The sequence below is a fragment of the Narcine bancroftii genome, chromosome 5 (genome assembly GCF_036971445.1).
Source record: "Narcine bancroftii isolate sNarBan1 chromosome 5, sNarBan1.hap1, whole genome shotgun sequence".
NCBI classification, from domain to species: Eukaryota; Metazoa; Chordata; class Chondrichthyes; order Torpediniformes; family Narcinidae; genus Narcine; species Narcine bancroftii.
The window spans coordinates 220,302,716-220,326,790 of record NC_091473.1 but is presented as its reverse complement, the minus strand read 5'-3'; the positions used below and the strand labels follow the sequence as shown (position 1 = coordinate 220,326,790).

The following is a 24,075-nucleotide window of genomic DNA, read 5'->3' as shown; positions in this document are numbered from 1 at the left end:
TTTGTGTGTCTGAATTGATTATTGGAGATTCGTCGTTATTCTGAGGTGCTAAAGAATATTCGCACAACATTAGATCCAACTTCTTTAATGTGGAACCTCTGTTCAGGGTTGTGGCAGCGATTCCATGCTTTAGACTAGAGACTTCTACTTCAATATAATCAAAGTGAAGTCTTTCCCCTCAACCCAGTGACAGCAATATAAAGGAGAAATTTGAAACAGTAACAAACGAAGTCGATCAAAGACTGGAGATTCATTCAACTGGTTTATTTATTCATTAGTCGAATGATTGAATTTACAGGGTATTTCACCGCAGTCTTGAACTGTTCTCTGAACTTTGACTGGGTTATCGCATAAATGAATGTGTTTGTGCAACAACTTAAGTTGAGCAGTATAAATCCGACTTCTTCCGATACATATTTGGATGGAGTATAATTAATTGGATCTATTCCTGCTATGATATAGTACAAGAAATCTGTCACATATACCATCCATAACAGTATGAAGCTGCCGGACAAGGTAAAGAGCAAGATCACTGATCTTCGTCTACTTTCCGTTTCTGGGTCACGGCGATTCTGGTTTCTCAGCCCCTTACGGACTCGACTCACTGCTAAAATGTATCTCACTGTCAGTGCGTTGAGCAATAAAATTAAACCAAATGGGAGCAATGGACAAAGAATCGCATCGAACCACTCAAACCCCATCCATCCTGGTTCAAGGAAAATATTTTTTTTATCCTTGCAACCCCGCGGCACATTGTCGATTGTCACCCAGGGCTCTAGCGTAAAGTAAAATGGCACATTTTTTACGCATATCAGAATTGTGATTGTTCCTAGAATTATAATCGCTGTTTTTCCAGTGCAATAGTTTGCTTTCAGTTTCTGACAACAAATGGCGACAAATCGGTCGAAGGTGAAAGTGACAGTGAACCAGACAGAGCAGTCTGTGGCTGCACAACTCAGGGCGTATAGAGCACTGCAGACAGGCGTGATGTCCAAGAAGTTCCTTATAAAGTAATAATCAACGATCCTCCACAAAATGACAGCAGTAATAATGGTCAGCAGGTCCGCCACTGCCATCGCTACCAGGTAGCATGTGGTACAAGTGGAGAGCCCACATTTACTCCGGGACAAGATCACAATCGCCACTAAATTCACTGCAAAATATAGAAAAGGAAAAGTCTTTGTTAGTTTCCATATCTAACACTGCATGCTAATTAGGGTAACTCTCCAAAGGCTTGTCAATGGTGGCTATTCCAACAGAATTCAAACAGGGGATTAAAGGAAAGGGGGAAAATAACATTCAACCGAGAAATTGGATGGAAATTTGTAGGTTCTGCTCGTGCTCCAACAAGGCAGGGAAATATTAACTTTTTGGGGGTCTAAAAGTGGTTTCGCAGACATCGTATTTTGAAGTTGTGGCATCGATCCTGGTACAGAAAAGCAAAAACTATCCTGGCACTAGATTTAAAAAAAACACTGTTACTGTTGTGTGGATCGTTAACGGGTTATCGAGCTGAATGAGTTACAAGACCACCATGAAGAACTCCTGCTTAGCCATCCGACGCCCGCACTTCGCCAAATCTGATCACCTGGCGGTACTTTTACTTCCGGCTTACAAGCAGAGACTGAGAACTACAGCACTCGTGATTAAGACGGTGGAAGAATGGTACTGGATATTGGGGTAATTTGTAGCTGTGGAAAAAAAATGGTCAACAGCTGAATTGACCTTAACAATGCGCAAGTCTGCTAAAGAATAACTCCCGATAACATTTAAGTCTGCTAAAGAATATCTTTAGATAACTTTGTTTTCTAATAAATACTTTAACCACACTATGTTCTTTGAACACCCTTCACTTCCCGGGATGTGATCAACTCCTTCATATCATTGGAACCCATTCTGATGACTTTACAAACTAACTTGTTTGTATAAATTCGAGCTGTGCGACTGTGTAGTTCAGAGCTGAGCCCTGGCTGTTACAGGGACTGTTCTCCGAGATATTTCATTCTAATAAAGTCTCCTGAAGTTGACGCTGAAGCTCCGTCCTCGTAGTTATTTCTCCTCGACAGTAGCTTGGATTAAATTTAAACGTTTTTGAGAAATATTCACATGAATCAGGCAATGAAATAAAGGTTTCATCAAAATGTAATTGAAGAGTAGTGGAAAGCCAAAAAAATGCAAAACAAATGAAAGATCCAGCTTTTGATTTTTTTTTAATAGAGAGCAAAAAGTCAGGGTGAAATTGCAACATGAAGTAAAATTCAAACAGCTGACATCTTGCCTATCACAATACTTTTCAATGTTGGTGGTCAATATTTTCAACGCTTCCGGTTCATTTTGCAGCGTCATTTCTCTGGGTTTATTCCAGTGCTTCATCAAATTGCCTGCACTGGAAGCCATTGCTCCAAGTATTCGCTGATTATTGCAAAGAAATTACATCCATTCGCAAACACCTAGTAGAGCCCACCTCACTGACAAAAGGCAAAGGAGGAAAAACCCAACACCCAACCCCAACCAACCAATTTTCCCCTGCAACCGCTGCAATCGTGTCTGCCTGTCCCGCATCGGACTTGTCAGCCACAAACGAGCCTGCAGCTGACGTGGACTTTTTACCCCCTCCATAAATCTTCGTCCGCGAAGCCAAGCCAAAGAAAGAGTAGGAATATGTAGGAACTCGACAACAATCGAAAATGGGCTAATAAGTAACGAGAATTTGCAGCAAGGAGCCAGTCGTCTCCTGCCTTCTCTGACATTACAAAGCAATGTTGCATGAAAATTGTTCTGTTACTCGGCTCATATCCATTCCTCTGATGTCCAATAAAATCCATTGGTTTCTGCTTTGAATTAATTCAACAGCCAAACAGCACTATAACCCTTCGGTCAATAATTCCAACGATTCCTTCTCTAAGGTAATGTTTCATCTTCGCTGTCACGTTCCTGGACACCTCAATTCAAGGGAAAAAAAAATATCTTCTACGTCTGACTTTTCAAATCCGGGCAGAATTAAAGGTTTCAATGAATATACTTCCTTCAATCTCAATAAATCAAAGAGCAACCTTGATTAATAATATCTCAAAAGTCGAACAATCAATGTGTTGAAACTTCGATACAATATGTATCAGTCCTTAAACCCGATTGCAATATTTCACTTGGCGTCACCTTAGGCCACCAATATATTTTCAGTACTCTTGGTCCCAAATCTCGTCAATAAAGACAAACGTGCATGTTGTCATTCCAGTCGCTTACTGTGATCTGTTGGAATCTAGGGGTTAAAACATTATGAAAGAAATGATTAATTAATAATTTTATGTTTACTGCATGGTTCAGGGAAAAAGAGGAATGTGATTAAGTGGCAATCACAGCATGGAGCAAAGTTGGCTGAGCAAAATTGTCTGCTCCCAAATACAGGGAGAGGAAATGCATAAAACGATTTAGGAGGAATGCTCAAACTGAGGAGGTGGTGGGTAGCACAGGAGACACAGGGCAGACCAGAACAAAGAATGGCCTGCAAGAAACTAAGTGAATGGAAAACCAGTCTAGGAGGAAGATTAAGGCATGAGGAGGTGTTAAAGAGAACAGCAGAAATTGGCCAGACAGGAACAGAATGGTGATTAGAAATATCTGGGGATGAATTAATTTCTGATCAAAACAACAGGATAGTCTGGCCTGGAGGATTAAGATGGGAGTGCTACACCCCAGATATCTGCAAAACAGGAGATGACTTGTGATAACCCTTATGCAAAAAAATCTAGCAAAGGAAGACAACTTTTGTTCTGGGTTGATCTATATAAACTGAGCCAACTGGACAATAGGGGTCAGTCTTGGGGAATAGCTCACTGTGCAGGTGACCTATGAACTAATGACTGACCCAGAGCTCTGTTAAGTTTTATTCTTGTGCTGTGTAATAAACTGACTGTTGAACCGAATACCTTCTCCTATCACTTCATTCAAAGAACACGCTGGACTCAGACTACACATAGACTAAATTAAGAGTAAGGTAAAGCCAGAGTCCGACAGATCACACAATATTTTTATCAGTAATGCATCACGGGAATAACTTGAACCCATGAATAGTAACTTCTGCGCCGATCAAATTAGTCCGCCATTGTATTTGCTTTTCTATCAAACAACTTTCTTCGTTTTCCACTTTATATTCTACTTGTCTTATTCCGGCATTCATTCATCTGCCCATCTGCTTAGAAGCCTCTGAGCATTCTCCCCGAAAAACAGACTGTGAGGCAACTCTGCATAGTCAGAAACCATGATGTAGGTGGCACTTTTGTCAGTCGTAAATATTAACGAGGGAGATTATGAGGAAATGGGTTTCTGCAACACTCACAACGAAACCGCATTAATGGTTGTATCAAACGAGAAAAGAATTATTTAAAATATAATTATCTTAATCGACGATAGCATGTTGCCCGCGATTAAAAATGGTTATAAATACCTTTCAGAAAGCCTTCCGAAAATGTACAAAACGCACCATCCAGTTAACTGCTACCGCCCTCTTATTTATAATTATGAATACAATGTCGAAATACCTACTCCCTGGTTTAACAAACAAATTTTTCTTTCGATAAAATAGTTTTGGTTCTCCGAAGTCACACCATCAATTCTAACTGTCCTGTTTACCAGTTCTTTCGTAAAATATCCCACATAGCCTTTCAAACGTTGATGTGACTTGAATTCGCCTATAACTTGTTATCTGTCTCTGTCTGTCTCTATCTATCTCTATCTGCCTGCAGAGAATAAACGATTGCAAATGATTGCTCATCTATTCTATGTGATTATTCTGGGATCGAGCATTTTATTGTCACTTACCAGGAACACCAATGATGGCAAGGATCATAAAGTATATTTTCTTGACACTGTTGATTGTTTCGAACATATTTGAACGCTTTGTTTCGGACTATGGGCAATGACTCTTCGTGAAGCTCGCTCTTGATGCAATCCTTGAAGTTAATATTTCTGCAGAGGATGTTCTCCACTGGGATTTGGAGCATCGCTCGATTTATTTGTAAAATGTTGAATAAACATATTGCGACATCTTGCTGGCACACCGTTATACCTAAATTGAACTGGAAATTTGTAAAAAGAATTCACAACATTTTGGAATATTCGTCAATGAAATGTGTAGATTTTTGTCTTGTCTTTGTGGAAATAAAATTCTAAGTTAGAGCTGAGCGACAATATAGTGGAAAAAGGTCTACTTCTTTCTCATTGAGGCAATTCAGAAACGATACGCATAAATATGGGTTGTGTCAATAACAGTTCATAATGAAATTAATGTAAGTATTGTTGGCCATACATTGTAAAATTGGACATTCAAACCAATGCACAGCTGTGGTCTCGGTGAATCTTAAAATGGACAAACGCATCTCTTTCCTCTGTTTACGGTAGATAATTAATTTAATTATCTTATCTGAGTGGTTCCTGGTTTACTCACTGCCTCTAGAATTTGCAGGGGGTGAGAATGCGAGAAAATTAAGAGAATAAATTTGAATTAGTGCAGGATTAGGAACTTTACCACGAACCTGATCTCATTCATGCTGGGTGACTGGAAGAAATCTCTGATGTCACGCCTACAAAGAAAACCATTTCAATATCACCAGTAATCGCCAGTTATCTGTATACTTGTTGCAAATGCAAAACAATCAATTGAACCAAACTTGCGACCCAGTACCATCGCGTTATCTGATAATGTCGTCAGGAATAATGCAGCCCCTCGAGAGAATAATTAAAAGGGAATTCCTAAATTTGAGAACAAACTAATACAGTCTCTCTCGTTCACAAAATTTCCCAAAACCGAGGGAATGCATAAATTAAAATGCAACACAAAAATGTTCCCTGCCTCAATTTTAACACTGGCTACCAAATCGATTTAATTATCGAAGATAACAAACCTTTTCAATTTCAATTGAAAATAGAAAACATCTCCCATGTCTCTCGCTGAAACTAATCCAGCTGCAAAACCTTGTTCGAATGCACGAATTCTAGGTTTTGGAATATAACAAGATTCTTGCATTACTTTTTTTAATGAATGAACAGCACACTTATATTAGGCGCTCCTCCAATAAACAAATCAAAAGGCCACCATAACATAACCCAATATTTCAGGAATGTAGCGCGCTGATCAATAAAACAGTATTTGACACCATTACAGGCTCTCGCCGGTAACGTTTGGATCTGATAAAATAAACTCAACGGATTAAGAATAACTATTGAAACTACTTTGAATAACTTGTCTGTCACCACGAGAGTCTTTAATTGATAGGGTATTTCCAGGTGAAAAGGGAGTGTACAGCGGTTAACACAATTCATTCTTCACGAATTTGGAATGTGTTCAAAAGAATCGAGAAGAATTTTTATATACAAAATTTGACAGGAATCTCTTAATATTTGGATATGAATTTGGAATGCTCAGCCACAGAGGTACTTCAATATATGATGAAAGTAAGTATAAATATAAATTAGATGAGAGTAAAAAGGCTACTAATTATTTTTAAAAAAGAGAAACAAAATTTTCCATTTACGTCCAAAAAATGACATTGACTATCACAGATTGGTTATGATTAAGGTAGCACTTGAAGGTTCAAGAGCCTGGAAGTTGTGGTTTAAAACTTTTCTTGAACCTATAGGTACCGGAATTCAGGTACCTATACCTTTTACGTGAAGGTGGCGCAGAGGTGAGATCGTTTATGACATGATGACATTGATGGCTTTTTGAAGCCGCGCTTCACAGAGATGTCTTCAATTGATAGGCAATCGGTGAGAAAAGTGGGTAGATTTAGTTTCCAAATCAAGATGTGATGTAAACATCGATATACTTCCTCAGTACCATGGAACCATAGGCCACTGCAGCGCAGAAACTGCCCATCTAGTCTGTGCCAAAAGATTTATTACACCTACTCCCAGCAACCTGCACACGGGTGATAGTCCTCCATGCAAATTCCATCCATTCTCACCGTCGTCTGCGTGAAGTTCCCCTCAAACTTTTCACGTTTCACCTTTAACGCGTCTCACCCAACCTCAGTGGGAAATAAGTGTTTGAATTGACCCTTTCTATACCCCTCAAAAATGTGTATACCTCTATCAAACTTCCCCCATTCTCGGACGTCCAAACTGTTCACTATTCCTGTACAACTCAGCTCTTCAAGTCCTGGCAACATCTTATATATTTCAATATGGCTGTAGAGGTTTGACAGAATATTAGACACGCCAAATCTCCCCGGACTTCTTAGAAAGTAGAGGCGTTGGTGAGCCTTATGCAGACTTCTCTCCGTGTGATACCATGTGATATCTTCCGAAATGTCGATGCATAGCTCGTTGGATCAGCAAGCTTTCTTCACTGCTGTCTCCCTGATGAAGACAGGCCTCCTTTCCAAATGTTCACAATAAACTACTTGGGCTTGCTGAATTTGAGAATAGGATTGTTGCCCTGGCACCGGATAATCAGATTCGTGAACTCCATTCTGTCTTGTGACTCATTGTTTCCCGTTATCCGGCCAACAATTCCGGTTGTCAGCGAATTTATGAGTGGCATTGGAAGAAAACTTCGATATGCATTTGTGGCTGCAGCGGGACCAGTTCAGTGGTTTAAGCAGTCTTGTTCCGCCCTGTCACTGTTCAGCGAGAAGGAGTCATGCTGCCAGTCCTCTTTTACGTTTAGGCTGCAGAGATCCTCAACCCTGCAGAACCCTGAATTTACTGTTCGTTTAGTTGGTGTGATGGTGTTGAATGCCGAACTGTAGTCAATGAACTTCATTCTGATCTAGATGTTTATGTGGTATAGATAATCGAAAGCAAAATGGAGTGCAAAAGAGATGTCATCCGCTGCGGACTTTTTGAGACGGTAGGCGAATTGAAGTGGGTCCGAGTCCTTGTGAATCGAGTGAAACACTAAGGTCTGCAGAAACACAGAAATGCTGGAGGAACTCAGGCCCGAAACGACGGTAATACACTTTTACGGCCCATGGGCACTGCTAAGACCTGCTGAATTCCTCTGTGTTTTTCCCGGGTCCTCCTGAGGCAGGAGTCGATTCTCTATATCAAAATTTCTTAAAGCATTTCATCACGGTAATCAGATAATCAGTGGTCGATGATGAAGGGAACCTTATTCTTCTTGAGTACTGGCATGACGAATGCTCTTTTGAAACAAGGGGGGAGCAGTTCAAGACTGGAAATGTTTGGTCATGAAGGTTAGGTACACATTGAAGGCCAAATGATGTCCCAGGATTCTCCCTCTTGAAAATATTTTTGCGTCAGCGGAGAACAAAGTCGCTATGGTCTAATGAGGGTGCACCATGCTTTCCTTTTCCACGCAAGTGTCCAGGCGTTGAGCTTGACGGGAAGGGATCTTTCGCGGGTTTTAACGGTACTTGGTTTCACCGTCTCGGGTTGTTATACAATGCAAACCTGGCACAACTGCTTCACCTCCATCCGTGCCTCCAGCACCGTACGGAATTGTAATTTTGCTTCGGTAATTCCCCCAGAATTATACCCGGTCTTCCTGAATGTCTCCAAATTGCATGACGCGAACGCACGGATCTTGACTTCGGGAAGTTGTGGATCTCTAGGCCCACGGATAACTTCATTGGAGCAACGCATTTTTCAATGAATTTGGTAACAGCTGTGGCATATTCAAGCAGATTCGCCACCGAGTCGTTCAACGTGGCCCAGACTACTGATTCCAGACAGCCTCCAATCCGACTTCTGCTTCCCCAGTGTAGCTATGCGTAGTCTTCTCTGCTTGATCATCGTTTTTCAGTTTTTTGCTGAATATTGTAACGGGAAGACTAACCAGTTGGTCTGAGTGTCTACTGACGCGGAATGGACCGATGCTCTGGAGTGTTCATCCCATGTTGATGCAGGAGGTAGCATGGAAGGGCCTCCTTTAACTAGCCCATAGACGTCCTCAGTGGTGACTGTATAGTCTTCAGGATCAAGGGTCAGTTTTGACGTATGGAGAGGGGAAATGTGGTTCTGCAATCAGGAAAGCTGGCGTGAATTCCCTCGGGAGATTGAAGGTTTAGAATTTCAGGGCTAGACGTTCCAGATAAGCGTAGCAGAAATTGGATCGGATCGCTAGGCCGGAAGACCAGAGAGAGTAACCCATGATGCTGACACCGCCGCCTCGCCCTTTAACTCCGCACACCGTCCGAGCCATGCATAATGGACCGAATCTTTAGAGTTGAGATAAGCCATGTCTCTGTGAATCAAGAGTACCTAGCAGTTCTTAACTACTTCTCGCACAGTCTTATTATCCTTTGATCTTCAATTTTATTCACCAGAGATCATTTTCGAAAAAAATACTGGGGTGGCGGTGTACTCCCGGGCGACCACGTTTTCGTCCCTCAGATTCGCGGGGGGAGTGTGGAGACAGCAGGGGGTATGAATATTAATGAATTAAAACGGATTTAAAGCGCGTCAGTTTCAGAATTGTTATTACTTGCTTGTCGTGGGGCTGTTTCGTCGATTTCAATGCGAGATCGTAAAATCGCTAATTCCTTTCAGTGCGGTAAGAGTTTGTTTTTCAGTTTTTATTTCGAAACGTGAGCAACCCACTCTGCTGCTTTCAAGGTGTCATCCTGGCTCTCTCTCTCTCTCTCTCTCTCTCTCTCTCTCTCTCTCTCTCTCCCTCCCCCTCCTCTCTCTCTCTCTCTCTCTCTCTCCCCCTCCTCTCTCTCTCTCTCTCTCTCTCTCTCTCTCTTCAAGAATATCTGTGGAAATGTAGATCATTGCAATGTACTGATGTATTGGAACTATGAGGATAAGTATTATAGTACGATTACAACGTATTTTCGAGGACTTGAATGGTTTGACGGTGCTTGCATTGAAACAGTGGAAGCCAGTTTTAAAAATGTTTCAGAGGAGGTGCTGAGGAGTTGAAATGGGTCCAGCGACTCTGGGAGGGGCACTTTGATGCATTCCATCACCAGGCCATCGAAACTTTTATAATGATGGAGGTCAATTCGACGGGGCAGTAGTTATTGAGGCCTATTACTGTCACCATCTTTGATAATGGGTTTTTGGTGGCAGTCTTGAAACCGGTGGGGACGACGGACCTCCAGTGACACGTTGAAGATATCCGTAAGGCTGATCTGCACAGTTATCTGGTCCCACTGCCTTGCATGGGTTATCTTCAGTTCAGTTGCGGCCTTACAAGGACTCCATTCATAATGGGACACAGAGCATTTTTGGCGTCAGCCTGTTCTTCTCCTTGAACCATGCATAGAAGATATTCCATCTGTTCAGAAGGAGGTGTGTCTTTAACTTGCAAGGTTGTTTTGTGATCTGTTAAGGTATTGATCCCTTGCCACATGTATTTCATCTTACCGGGGTCACACAGCTGTCTTTGGATCTTCTGTGCTTACCCATGCTTTGCCTTCTGGGTTGCACTGGAGAGTTTAGCCCTTGCTGATAGTGCCATTTTGTCTCCAGTCCTGGAGACAGCATCACCAGCTATGAGAAATGCCTGGACCTCCGCATTCAAGATTTTAGGTGGTTCTTTCACCTCATGATTTTACAGACACCACACCCTGATGCGTTTTCAATGCTTGCAACAGATTCTGTTGAAGCCAAGCTTCTCAATGATGCTGACTTCTAAACACAAGCAGAGCATGTGGTCATTTCAAGAAGGAAACACTTCTTGTCTAAGACGCACAATGCCCATATAGAAAAATTAAAGGAAAATCAATGTAGTGAATGATGAAAATTTGTGAGAAAAGAAGGCCTTATGACCACAAGACTGAGGAGCATAAATCAACTATTCAGCCCATCCATTCTCCCCTGCCATTCAATCACGAGCTGATCCATTTTCCCACTCGGCGCCCTGACATCTCCCAATAACCTTTGATGGCCTGTCAATCTCAGTCTTGCACCCAATGATGTGGTCTCCAGAACCGCTTGTGCCAACAAATTCTCTGCAAATTCCCTCTGGCCGAAGGTCCTAAGCATTTCTGTTTTAAGTGGAGGCCCTTCAATCCTTGTTTTTCCCTTTTGTCCTAGACTCTCCCACCATAGGAAACAGCCTTTCTGCATTCCATTCCTTTCAACATTCAAAATGTTTCAATGAAATCCCCTCTCATTCTCCTAAATTCCAATGAATCAGGCCAAGAGCAGTCAAGTGCTCCACATAATCCTTTCATTTTCCGAATCATCCCAGTGAACCTCCTTTGGATCCTCTCCAACCTCAGCACATCTTTTTGTAAATGAGGAGCCCAAAACTGCACAACTGAGGTCTCATCACTGTCTTATAAAGTCTCAAGATCACTTCCCTGCTCTTATATTCTATTGCTCTTTAAATGTAAGCCAGCATTGCATTTGCCTTCTTTGCCGCCTTCTCAACATACAAGTTTACCTTCAGGCTATCCTCCAAGAGAACTCCCTGGTCCCTTTGCATCTGGTTATTTTCAATTTTCTTCCCATTAAAAATATAGTCTGCCCATTTATCTTTACTACCAACCTGCATGACCACACACTTTCTAACATAAATATTTCATTTGTCACTTCTCTCCCATACTCCTGATCTTTGTAAGTCCTTCTGCCACCTCTGCATTTCCTCCACACTATCTATTCCTCTGCCTACCTTTGTATCATCTGAAAATGTGGCCACAAAGCCTTTCATTCCATAATTCAGATCATTAATATACAAGATAAAAAGAAGCAGCCCCAACGCCAATCCCTGTGGAACACCGCTAGCAACTGGCAGCCAATCTGAATATGATCCTTTTATTTCAATTCTGCTTCCTGCCAATCAGCCAATGCCCTAATCATGCTAGTATGCTTCCTGTTGTACCGTGGACTCTTATCTTGTTAAGTAGCTTCATGTGTGGTTGGAGTAAAATACAAAGGTCTGCAGACACTGTGATTGATGTAAAAAATACAATGCAGGTCAAACATTGCACTTAATGTAGCAAAGATGAAGATACATAACCAACATTTCAGGCTTGAACCCATTAACAAGGTTATGAACAAATGTGATAATCACAAACAATAGTTAACGAGTCAATATACTAATAAAACATTAATGTTAAACACTAAATGTGTTCTCTCCACAGTTCCTGGCTGAACATTTGAGTACTTCCAACGATTTCAGTTCTTTTTATTAATTGGTGTATGCTTTTTGTTGCCATGCAAGTTCTGAAATCAGCTTTCACAATGTAATTGTTGTCAACTGAAGACCTTAAAATTAAAGAGGAGACAAACGGAGCTTGAACTAGAAACATGACCGAGGAGTCACATGATGGAGTAGTGACTGGTAGGGTAATACCAGCCCTCTCCAGAAAAAAGAAAAAAAGTGAAGAAAATACAAAGTTCAATAAATATAAAATATAAGAAATAAAAGATAAAGTTGTAGAGAAAAGAAAGAAAATGGCACCCAAGAAGGAAAAAGTTAAAACAATGGAAAAAAAAAGAAAAGACGCCAGAAAATAAAGGAGAAGGCCTTACCTGCACGAAGAAACAGGGAGCCATGATGGAGAAGAGCGCCTGATCTCTGAGGTTGGTTACGGCCCCGCAGAGTTGCGACTCCCTGACTGATGGACTGCAAAAATGCCACTCTGAGCCAAACAAAGGAGAAGGAAAACACTGACGGGAGGGGGGCTCAGTCGAGGAGCAGGCAACCACAGCACAACCAGCTGAGGGATGCCCGACACCAGGGCTCTCAGCTGGAAGAAGATGAAAGCAGCAGGAGAGAGAGTGAAAGGAAAGAAGAACAGCAGCAGGAGGCTCAACAGATGAGCATCTCAGAAGAGGACCAACAGCAAGAGGCCAAGCAAGAAGAGGCTCAACAAAGTGAGACAAGCAACTCATCAGGAAAGTCAGAAAAGATACAGATACAAAGAAGAGAAGAAGAAGACACAAACACAGGTACAGGCACAGAAGAAGAGGAAGAAGAAGATCAAGATCTTCACAGAGAAATAGAAGGAAAAACAGATGGACAGAATATAGATGAAGCTTTTTTCAAGAACAAATGAGAGCACTAAAAGAATGGTTGTCATTAGAATTTAGTGCAATTTTTTTTAAAAATGAAAAGAACAGAAAAAATGAAAAGGTTAGAGCTAGTCATGACAGAAATAGGGAAAAGAGTAGAAAATGTGGAAGAATGAAAACCGGTTGTAGAAATGGAAGTAAACGACTTAAGAGGGAAATTGGAAGAAAGTGAATAAAAAAAATTAAAGAGACACAAGAGTTGTTAGCTCAGAAAATTGATATGTTGGAAAATAATAGATGGCAAAACAACATCAAAATAGTGGGCCTAAAGGAAGATGAAGAAGGCACAGATATGAAGGAATTTATAAAAGAATGTATCCCAAAGGTCCTGGGAATGACAGAAATGCAGGAGGGAATGGGAAATAGAAAGGGCACACAGACCACGAGCTCTGAAACCACAGACACATCTAAAACCAAGATCCATTTTAGTAAAATTTTTGAAATATACAAGAGAAAATATACTGGAACAGGCAAGGAATAAAATGAGAGAAGACAATAAACCATTGTAGTTTATTCTTTTACCCAGACATAAGTTTTGAACTCTTAAAGAGGAGGAAGGAGTTTAATACAGCAAAAACAATTTTATGGAAAAAAGGTTATAAATTCATGATAAGACATCCAGCTGTACTTAAACTATTTATCCCTGGGGAGGAAAACAGACTATTCTTGGATCCGGAGGAGGCACAAGAATTTGCAGAACGCTTGCAGGAAAGAAGGAGAGAATAAAGAATGGTGATAATATAAAGATGTAAAAATAATGTTTATGTAAAGAACTAAAGAAGGAAAAGAGAAGGGAAAAAAGGAAGTAAGGGGGAAAATGGGAGAACATTGTTATATGTGTAAAAAAAGTGTTTTCTGGGGAGTTGGGGGGAGAGAATAACTGTCACTATAAAATCAGTTGCCGCTTGTGAGCAGGTTCGCAATCCAAATGAAAAGGGGAGTTGTGGTTGCCCGGCAAGGCATAAGGGGCAACTCAGAGAGTAGGGGTGGGGTATTTGGGGTTAAGGTAATATTGGATGTGGGAGTTGTTTGAGTATTTTATGTTTTAAATGTGTTGTCATACAATGAGTTTAAAAAGGGAAAACTGAGAGATGAAAATAAGGAAAAGCGGGATGGTGGTGGTGAGGAAGCGGAAATGAGGTGTAAACAGGATATAAGATCACCATGTTGAACTATATGACTATAAACATTAATGGAATACATAATCAAATTAAATGGAAGAGGCTATTAAATTTACTGAAAAAAGAAAAAATAGATATAGCATTTGTGGAGGAAACGCATCTAACTGAAATGTAACATAACAAATTAAAGAGAGACTGGGTAGGGCAGGGAGTGACAGCATCATATAATTCAAAAGCAAGAGGTGTAGCTATATTAATCAATAAAAATGTACCAATCAAAATAGAGGAGGAAATAATAGATCCAGCAGGGAGGTATGTAATGATAAAGTGTCAGATATATTCAGAATTTTGGAATTTGCTCAATATATATGCACCTAATGAAGAGGATCAAAAGTTTATGCAAGATATTCTTTTGAAGATTGTAGATACACAAGGAAATATATTGATAAGAGGGGATTTTAACCTTAATTTGGATCCAATGTTGTATATAACTGAACAGAAGACAATCAAAAAGAATAAAGTGGCCACTTTTATGGTTAAATCAATGCAGGAAATGAAACTTATGGATATATGGAGAAGGCAGCACCCAAGAGAGAAGGAATACTCATATTATTCAAGTAGGCATAAAACATACTCAAGGATTGATATGTTTTTGTTGTCAGCCCATATTCAAGGGAGAGTTAGGAAAACTGAATATAAAGCTAGATTACTATGTGATCATTCACCCCTGTTATTAGCAATAGAACTGGAGGACATCCCACAAAGAACATATAGATGGCATCAAGGAAAAAGGACAAACAAATTACTTATGATCCAATAGAGATTAATGAGAACTTTAAGGAATTTTATGAACAATTATACCAAACTGAGAATGAGGGGAAAGATGATAAAATAGAAGAACTTTAGCTAAAATTGAACTGCCGAAATTGCAAGAAGGGGAACAAAACAAACTGATAAAACCATTTGAAATAGAGGAAATACAGGATATATTAAAAAAGCTGTCGAACAATAAAATGCCTGAAGAGGATGGATTCACATAGAATTCTATAAAACATTTAAAGAGTTATTAATTCCTCTTCTCCTGGAAGTAATGAACCAAATAGAAGAAACACAAAACTCACCAGATTCATGTAAGACATCAATAATTACAGTAATACCAAAGATGGGAAAGGATCCACTAACACCAGCATCATATAGAACAATATCTCTACTTAATTCAGATTATAAGATAATAGCAAACTTATTAGCATACAGATTGGTCAATTGTGTACCAAAAAGAGTTCAAGATCAAACTGGATTTATTAAGAAAAGACAAACAGCAGATAATGTCTGTAAACTTATTAATCTAATTCATGCAGTTCAAGGAAATAAGAAGCCAACAGTGACTGTTGCATTAGATGCAGAAAAAGCTTTTGACAGGGTAGAATGGATTTATTTATTTAAAGTATTACAGAGGTTCAATCTACCAGACAAATATATTAATTGGATTAAAGCATTATATAATGGACCATTGGCAAAGGTAACAATAAATGGATATGTATCAAACCAATTGAAAAGTAGGTCAACTAGATAGGGATGTCCATTATCCACCTCACTGTTCACTTTAGCAATAGAACCATTGGCAGAACTGATAAGAACAGAAAATAAAATAATTGGGATAAAAATAAAGGAGGAGTATAAAATCAGTTTATTTACAGCTGATATCATAGTATACTTAACAGAACCAAAAATATCAATAAAAGAATTATGTAAAAAATTGAAGGAGTATGGAGAAATATCGGGGTACAAGATCAACACAAATAAAAGTGAAGTGATGCCAATGAGTAATGCGGATTATACAGAATTTTAAAAAGAATCACCATTTAAATGGCAAACACAAGCAATCTGATACCTAGGTATTAGGTTAGATAATAACTTAAGCCATCTGTACAAATTAAATAATCAGCCACTCTTAAAGAAATTGCAGGAAGACTTAGAATATTGAAAAGAATTACTGCTAACATTGATAGGAAGGATAAATTGCATTAAAATTAATGTCTTCCCAAGGATACAATACTTATTTCAATCGTTACCGATTCCCTTAACAGTGAAATTCTTCAATGAACTAAAGGGAATAATAAGGAAATTCTTGTGAAAAGGAGGGAAACCAAGGGTAGTGTTAGATAAATTAACAGAGAGGTATAACCAAGGTGGTTTGCAGTTACCAAAAATTATTATAGAGCCGCACAATTAAGGTATTTATCAGATTTTTACCGGACAAGGGAAAAGCCAGACTGGATTAAGATAGAACTAGATAAAATAGGGGAGAAGGACCGGAACATATACTTAATAAGTGGGATGAAAAGCTGGTACAATATAAAAGCTCACCAGTACTGCATCATTTACTCAATATATGGAAGAAGATCCACTTAAATAGGAAAAAAATGAATTACCAAATACCAAAATTACTATTGATGGAAAATCCACTAATCCCTTTTACAATAGATAACCTTTCCTTTAGAGAATGGGAGAGAAAAGGAATCAAAAGAATAGAAAATTGTTTTTTGGGAAATAATTTATTAACATTTGAACAGTTGAAGTACAAATATGGAATAATTCATGGTACAATGTTTGCATATCATCAACTGAAAGCTTGTTTAAAGGATTAATTGGGAAACAGACTGAGATTACCAAAAGGAAGCAGCTTTGAATATGTGATTACAGACACAATGATAATTAAAAGATTTATAATGAACATGTACATTAAGCTGCAAGATAAGGAAAATGATGAAATAATCTATAAACCCAAACAAAAGTGGAAAAAGGATTTAAACATAAAGGTAAAAAATGAAACATGGGAAAAGTAATGTTCTGGAACTATGAAGAATACAATAAACACAAGGTTACGCATAATACTGTATAATTGATTACACAGGTTATATATCACACCTCAAAAGTTAAAAGAATGGGATCCAGCATTATCAGATAGATGTTTTCGCTGTAAGAAGGAAATGGGAACAGCAGTACATTCAATTTGGGCATGTGAGAAAGTGAAAATGTTTTGGGAAGATCTAAATCAGATAATAAATAAAATCGCAAAAGATAACATACCAAAAAATCCAGAGATCTTTCTTCTAAGTAATATAAGAAGTAAGGAATTAAGCTTCAAATTGGATAAAGTGCAAGAATGGATTATTATGATAGCCTTAGCAGTCGCAAAAAGATATATAATGCCAACTTGGAAAATGAAAGAGAGCCTGAGAATACAGCAATGGTACATCAAAATTAATAAATGTATTCCATTGGAAAAAAATAACATATAATTTAAAAATTAAAGTCACATTATTTGGGAACCATACATGGAATATAACAGAGAGGGCTTCCCTTGGACCTTCACTCCCTAAAATGATAAGAAGATAAAATGACTTGATCCAGTGTGTAAAAGTAGATGACACGCTTTTCTTGTTTATTTTTCATTGTGTGATGACATTGTTTCATGGTTTTATTGTATTTTATATGTTGAATATTTATTGGTTTTGGAGGGGGTGGGAAGAGGGGAGTTAAGGTAGGGAGGAAAAAAGAGAGAAAATGCCACTGTGTATATTTAATGAGAAACATTTGTATATTATTTTGATTGTTAGAATTCACAGTATGAAAAATAAAAAGTTATAAATTTTAAAAAACTAGAAACATGACTGTGTTTGAAATCAAAGAATTTGGCTATAACATAGATCATCTCATTGATAAAGCACGATGATGTGTTCAGCAGGGATCATTTATCTCAACAATGTAAAGAAGGGAAATGGAAGCACTGAATATTCACAACCTCTTGAGACTTTGAAACACCTCAGTTTCTTGAATGATGAAATAAATGGTTCATGAAATTACAAAATGAATAAGTGACCTGTTTTGTAGGTAAGCAATGGAAAGTTAGAGACCCTCTGCAGTAAATGGCTATAATGATAAAGTTCAGCCAATTTATAACAGGAACCATTGGTTATTTGTTCAACTAAGCAATGTCCCTTTCTGTATGCATTGACAAATATGCAATAGTTCCTTCTGCTGTTGAAATTCAATGGGAAGAAGGTGGATAATAATATGTTTAACTGAAGAACAAATGCTCACAATTGAGGGCAGAAAACATAATGATCCACCTGTTTATTCATAAAGGGCAATGGATGAAAAATTGCTTCTCTCAAATTGTTAGCTGTGAAAACATCTTGACCAATTCTAAAATGTCATGTTAAACCTGGCCACCATGCTCAAAAGATCATTCCTGTTTTTGAGAATTCCCTGCACTGACAACAGTAAATTTGTTAAATTAAGAAAATGGGAAATTCAATATATGATCAGTAATCAACAATTGGAATATCAGTCACCTGACTGCAAAACAATTCAACGCAAAATGTCTCAGAACAAGCTAACATGGAGATTTGCAAATATTCTGAAATATGCTTACTGGAAATTCCAATAATGGAAGTGGTATGTAATATATTTTACTGCCACTGTAAAATGTTTCCAAAATGTTCTAATGATGTAGAGTGTTCTTTTGTGATGCACACAGCCTGACTCGTTTAAAATCTGAGATGAAAAAATTCCAGTTCCTTCAAGTTATACATTGAGAGAGTATAAAATAAATTTATTTGCAGATGATGTTTTGATATATCTAATGAACCCTATGCAATGGTTGGGGTGTCTTCATGCGAGATTGGAACAATATGGTACATTGTCAGGTTATAAGGTTAATTGGGATAAAAGTGAAATAATGCCTTTAGCAGCTGCAGATTATTCATCTTATAAGCAGATTGCAAAATTTAGGTGATCCTGATAAAATTAAATACTTGAATAATTGTAGATGATAATTATAATCATTTATATGATTTGAATTATTTGGCATTATTTGCCAATAACTTTGATGGGGTGAGTGAATTGTGTAAAACTGAATATCCTTCCCCAAATACAATATCTTTTTCAATCGATTCTGTGCAGAATTCCTTAAAATTTTCTTAAAGATTTGAATGCCTTAGTGAGGACTTTTCTGTGGAAGGGTAAAATGGTGAGGGTGTCGTTACAAAAACTGACTTGGAAATATGTTTTAGGAGGATTGCAACATCCTCATTTTCAACATTAAATTTAATAGGCACAATTAAAATTTATTAATAGAATATCTGAAGTGGACAAATCTTTGGCTGAAATTGAAATGGCTCAGATTAATGAACAAAGAAGGAATTATTTTATTTATAAATGGAATTCTCAGCTTCTGCAGAGTTATCATTTACCAGTCTCGAAGCATTTCATGGAGTTATGGTATAAGAAAAATGAAATTATAGGGACTGAAGGCAAAGTTTTGGCCAAAACTTCTTTGTATCAGAATAAACATTTTTTTCCTTTTCAATGAATAATCAACCCTTGAAACTTTGGGAACAGAGAGGTATTAAATTGGTGCAGGATTGTTATGAAGCTGGGTATTATATTTCATTTCAAAGAATGAAGGAAAAATATGGAAGTTCTTTGAATATGTTATTTACTTATTATCAGGTTCGAGCTTTGCTGTTAGATAAATTTGGTTATATATTAAGGTTATCTAGGAGATCTAGATTTGAAAGTTTACTTATTGAAGGAGACAAAAAGGGATTTATATCAGAGAAATATGCCTTATTGCAGTATCAGATGCATAAGCCGGATGTTTATAAAGCAAGGATTAAGTGGGAAAAAAGATTTATCTGTTTCAATTTCTCAGGATGAATGGATGACTATATGTGAATATAGTATGACTAAATTAGTGAATGTAAGATATAGACTAGTTTATTATAATTTTATACATCAGCTTTATTTAACTCCTAGAAGTTAAAGAAATGTGAGTTTTTTTCTTCTGATTTGTGTTTTCGATGTGGTAAACAAGTTGGTTCTTTTTTACATTCAGTTTGGTTGTGTGAGACAGTGAAACCTTTTTGGAGTAGAATTATGGAATTTTAGAAGGTTTATTTAAATTTAAACTTTCACTTAATCCTGTGGTATTTTTATTGGGTTAGATTAAGAAATTGAGTTTGGAATTAAAATTAGATAAGTTTCAAATTCCATTTTTAACATTAGCATTAGCTGTGGCGATAAAATATTTGGCTATAACCTGGAAAAATGAGACTGATTTAAGCATTCAAAGGTGGCATATGGAAATGAGGTCTTGTATTCCACTGGAAAAGATAACAAATACTTAACATAATAATTATTCACTTTCTGTTAAAGTGTAGAGACTATATATGAAATATTTGAGTTTAAATATGTAGTCGTTTTCTATTTCTTCTCCCTTGGGTGGGGTTGCACCAAACATGGTGACTGGTTGATTGTTATAAGTGTTGAACTCTTTCTTTCTTTTTATTGGGGTAGCTAGTGGGGGGTGGGGAGGGGGCGATTATATGGGATAAAACATGTATATTTGTACTTTATTTTTTGTTTGCATCCCTTATTCTGAATTATAAATAAAATATACAAAAAAAGTTACATGTTGAGAGGTTTCCACAAAAATTGTGAGGTTGTATCATCCTTTAAATGTGCAGTGTTTGAACAATGAAAGTGCATTTTAATTAGTTGATTACCAGACCAAAGTAAATCCCAATGGTGATGACATCAGTTACATGAGGGAATTCATTCAAATTAGTAAAAATACTCTACAATTTTGATTAAATTACTTTTGGCCACATGTCGCATCTGGGTTTTGTTAGAATGGTAAGCATTTATTGTCTATAATTCGTGAACCGTGCAGACTTCTAAGGTATTTTTGATTAATTACATCGGTGTATGTGCTATGGAAAATAAAGTGCATAAACTAAGGTCTTATATCTCTAATAATTATTGGAGATTACCAATTTCCAGATGCTAAACAATTTCATCCTGGCTGCCAGCTTATGAGGGCAATAGAGTAATTACGCAGCACCACAGCAGGTGTTTCCAATTTCAATTTGTTCAAATTAGATCACAAATACTTCTTTAAGGGGAATGCCAATTTTTCACCCACAGAACAATTATTGTGAATGAATATGATGCATTTCAAATATTGTGCTTATCTGGAGGCTAAATTCCAATTGTTACTATGTCCAAATGCAGGGTCTCGAACTGAAAAGTCATCAGTTCATTTTCTCCACAGATGGTGCTGGTCCTGTGTTCCATCAGGAGTTTGTTTATTGCTTCAGATTCCAGCATCTGCAAAGTCTTGTATCCCTGAGTGTTACAGTGTATGGAAAAAACATTGTCCAGTATGCTGAATAAATTTCTGCCTTTTTTATTTAGCCAGTTCAAGTTTGGCCAGGACAGGATTCCACTGTGATTACTCTTTTCAGTAACATGTATATTGTTCTCGATACTGCTACGGGATAACTTACCAGGAGACAGAAGCAGCCAGGTAGGTGACACAATCGCTCAAGGGGTAGCAGAGACAAGGTGAATGCTAGTAGAATGAAACATGATCGTTTGGGGGATCAGATAGAATATGTCACCTCCAGGGTGTCAGAGACAAAAATATACATACCTGTGTGATGCAGAATAACCTCAATGAAGATGGTGAACAGATGAGTTCATTGAAATGTTAGTAACAATAATAAAGTTAGAAGAAGGAACGAGGCCCTGGACTCAATATAGGGAGTTAGGTGGAAGATTAAAAAGCAGTACCTCAAAAGAGTTTTAATTTCTGCATAACTCCAAGTTCCCCTGATATTGAGGACAATAATAGGATTAAACATGGGAATGCAGGGCTGGGGATCTGGTGCAGAAGTGGAGGGGGAGGATTCTTATGTTTTTTTGTTTTTTTTAAATTTTTTATTTTTCACACCATAAATCACAATAGCCATGATATACACTTTTTCTTTTCCACACATTTACAGTGACTTTTTCTCCCCCCCCCCTCCTCCCAAGCCACCCCCCCACCCCACCCCCCTCTCATCCATTTTAGGTATACAATCTAGGTTGCATTAATTCAGTCAGACAATGTTGTCATTCAACAAAAATACACCAGAAATTCTACAGAGTCCATTCTTTTCTTTCCTTCTCCTTCCATCAACTTAGGTAATGTTTGTCCCCGGTAGGTTTTCGCTATTGTATTTAATGTAAGGCTCCCATACTTGTTCGAATATTTCAATATTATTTCTTAAACTATATGTTATTTTTTCTAATGGAATACATTTATTCATTTCTATATACCATTGTTGTATTTTCAAATTATCTTCCAATTTCCAGGTTGACATAATACATTTTTTTGCTACGGCTAGGGCTATCTTAACAAATTTTTTTTGTGCATCCTCCAAATCAAATCCAAATTCTTTGTTTTTTATGTTACTTAGGAGAAAGATCTCTGGATTCTTTGGTATATTGTTTTCTGTTATTTTATTTAATATCTGATTGAGATCATCCCAAAATTTTTCTACTCTCTCACATGTCCAGATTGCATGAATTGTTGTTCCCATTTCTTTTTTACATCGAAAACATCTATCAGATACTGTTGGGTCCCATTTATTTAACTTTTGCGGTGTAATGTATAGTCTGTGTAACCAATTATATTGTATCATACGTAGCCTCGTATTTATTGTATTTCTCATCGTTCCAGAACATAATTTCTCCCATGTTTCCTTTTTTATCTTTATATTTAAATCTTGTTCCCATTTTTGTTTAGTTTTACCATTTGTTTCCTCATTCTCCTTTTCTTGCAGTTTAATATACATATTTGTTATAAATCTTTTGATTAACATTGTATCTGTAATCACATATTCAAGGTTACTTCCCTCTGGTAAACTCAGATTGCTTCCTAATTTATCCTTCAAGTAGGATCTCAGTTGGTAATATGCCAGCGCTGTATCTCCATCCTCGGCTGCACCATTTCATCAGATGCAAGGATCGACAATGAGATAGACAACAGACTCGCCAAGGCAAATAGCACCTTTGGAAGACTACACAAAAGAGTCTGGAAAAACAACCAACTGAAAAACCTCACAAAGATAAGCGTATACAGAGCCGTTGTCATACCCACACTCCTGTTCGGCTCCGAATCATGGGTCCTCTACCGGCACCACCTACGGCTCCTAGAACGCTTCCACCAGCGTTGTCTCCGCTCCATCCTCAACATCCATTGGAGCGCTTACACCCCTAACGTCGAAGTACTCGAGATGGCAGAGGTCGACAGCATCGAGTCCACGCTGCTGAAGATCCAGCTGCGCTGGATGGGTCACGTCTCCAGAATGGAGGACCATCGCCTTCCCAAGATCGTGTTATATGGCGAGCTCTCCACTGGCCACCGTGACAGAGGTGCACCAAAGAAAAGGTACAAGGACTGCCTAAAGAAATCTCTTGGTGCCTGCCACATTGACCACCGCCAGTGGGCTGATAACGCCTCAAACCGTGCATCTTGGCACCTCACAGTTTGGCGGGCAGCAACCTCCTTTGAAGAAGACCGCAGAGCCCACCTCACTGACAAAAGGCAAAGGAGGAAAAACCCAACACCCAACCCCAACCAACCAATTTTCCCTTGCAACCGCTGCAATCGTGTCTGCCTGACCCGCATCGGACTTGTCAGCCACAAACGAGCCTGCAGCTGACGTGGACTTTTTACCCCCTCCATAAATCTTCGTCCGCGAAGCCAAGCCAAAGAAGAAGATCTCCAGTTATATTGTACTTATCTCTCATTTGTTCAAAGGATAAGAATCTACTTCCTGAAAAACAATTTTCTATTCTTTTAATCCCTTTTTTTCCCCATTCTCTAAAGGAAAGGTTGTCTATTGTAAAAGGGAGTAGCTTATTTTGAGTCAATATTAGTTTTGGTAATTGATAATTTGTTTTATTTCTTTCTACATGGATCTTCTTCCAAATATTGAGGAGATGATGTAATACTGGAGAAGTTCTATGTTGTACCAATTTTTCGTCCCATTTATATAATATGTGTTCAGGTATCTTTTCCCCTATTTTATCTAATTCTAATCTCGTCCAGTCTGGTTTTTCCCTTGTT

At 38.1% G+C, this 24,075-nt stretch overlaps 2 protein-coding genes across 2 annotated transcripts in view; one reads left to right on the top strand and one right to left on the bottom strand.

Moving 5' to 3' along the window:
• Nucleotides 1-263: 263 nt before the first annotated feature.
• The window catches only part of LOC138762922 (probable G-protein coupled receptor 139), a 43,482-nt gene continuing 19,670 nt past the window's right edge, over nt 264-24,075 (bottom strand). Inside the window, exons 2-3 of the mRNA XM_069936431.1 lie at nt 4,819-5,075; nt 264-1,153 (exon numbers count right to left, since the gene is read on the bottom strand). Of these exons, the coding sequence (XP_069792532.1) occupies nt 264-1,153; nt 4,819-4,885 (957 nt within the window). The 5' untranslated portion in view covers nt 4,886-5,075. The remainder of the gene's footprint in view (nt 1,154-4,818; nt 5,076-24,075) is intronic.
• LOC138765531 (probable G-protein coupled receptor 139) overlaps nt 17,278-24,075 on the top strand; it is a 30,069-nt gene continuing 23,271 nt past the window's right edge. Inside the window, exons 1-2 of the mRNA XM_069942560.1 lie at nt 17,278-17,364; nt 19,629-19,795. Coding sequence (XP_069798661.1) covers nt 17,278-17,364; nt 19,629-19,795 — 254 coding nt within the window. The remainder of the gene's footprint in view (nt 17,365-19,628; nt 19,796-24,075) is intronic.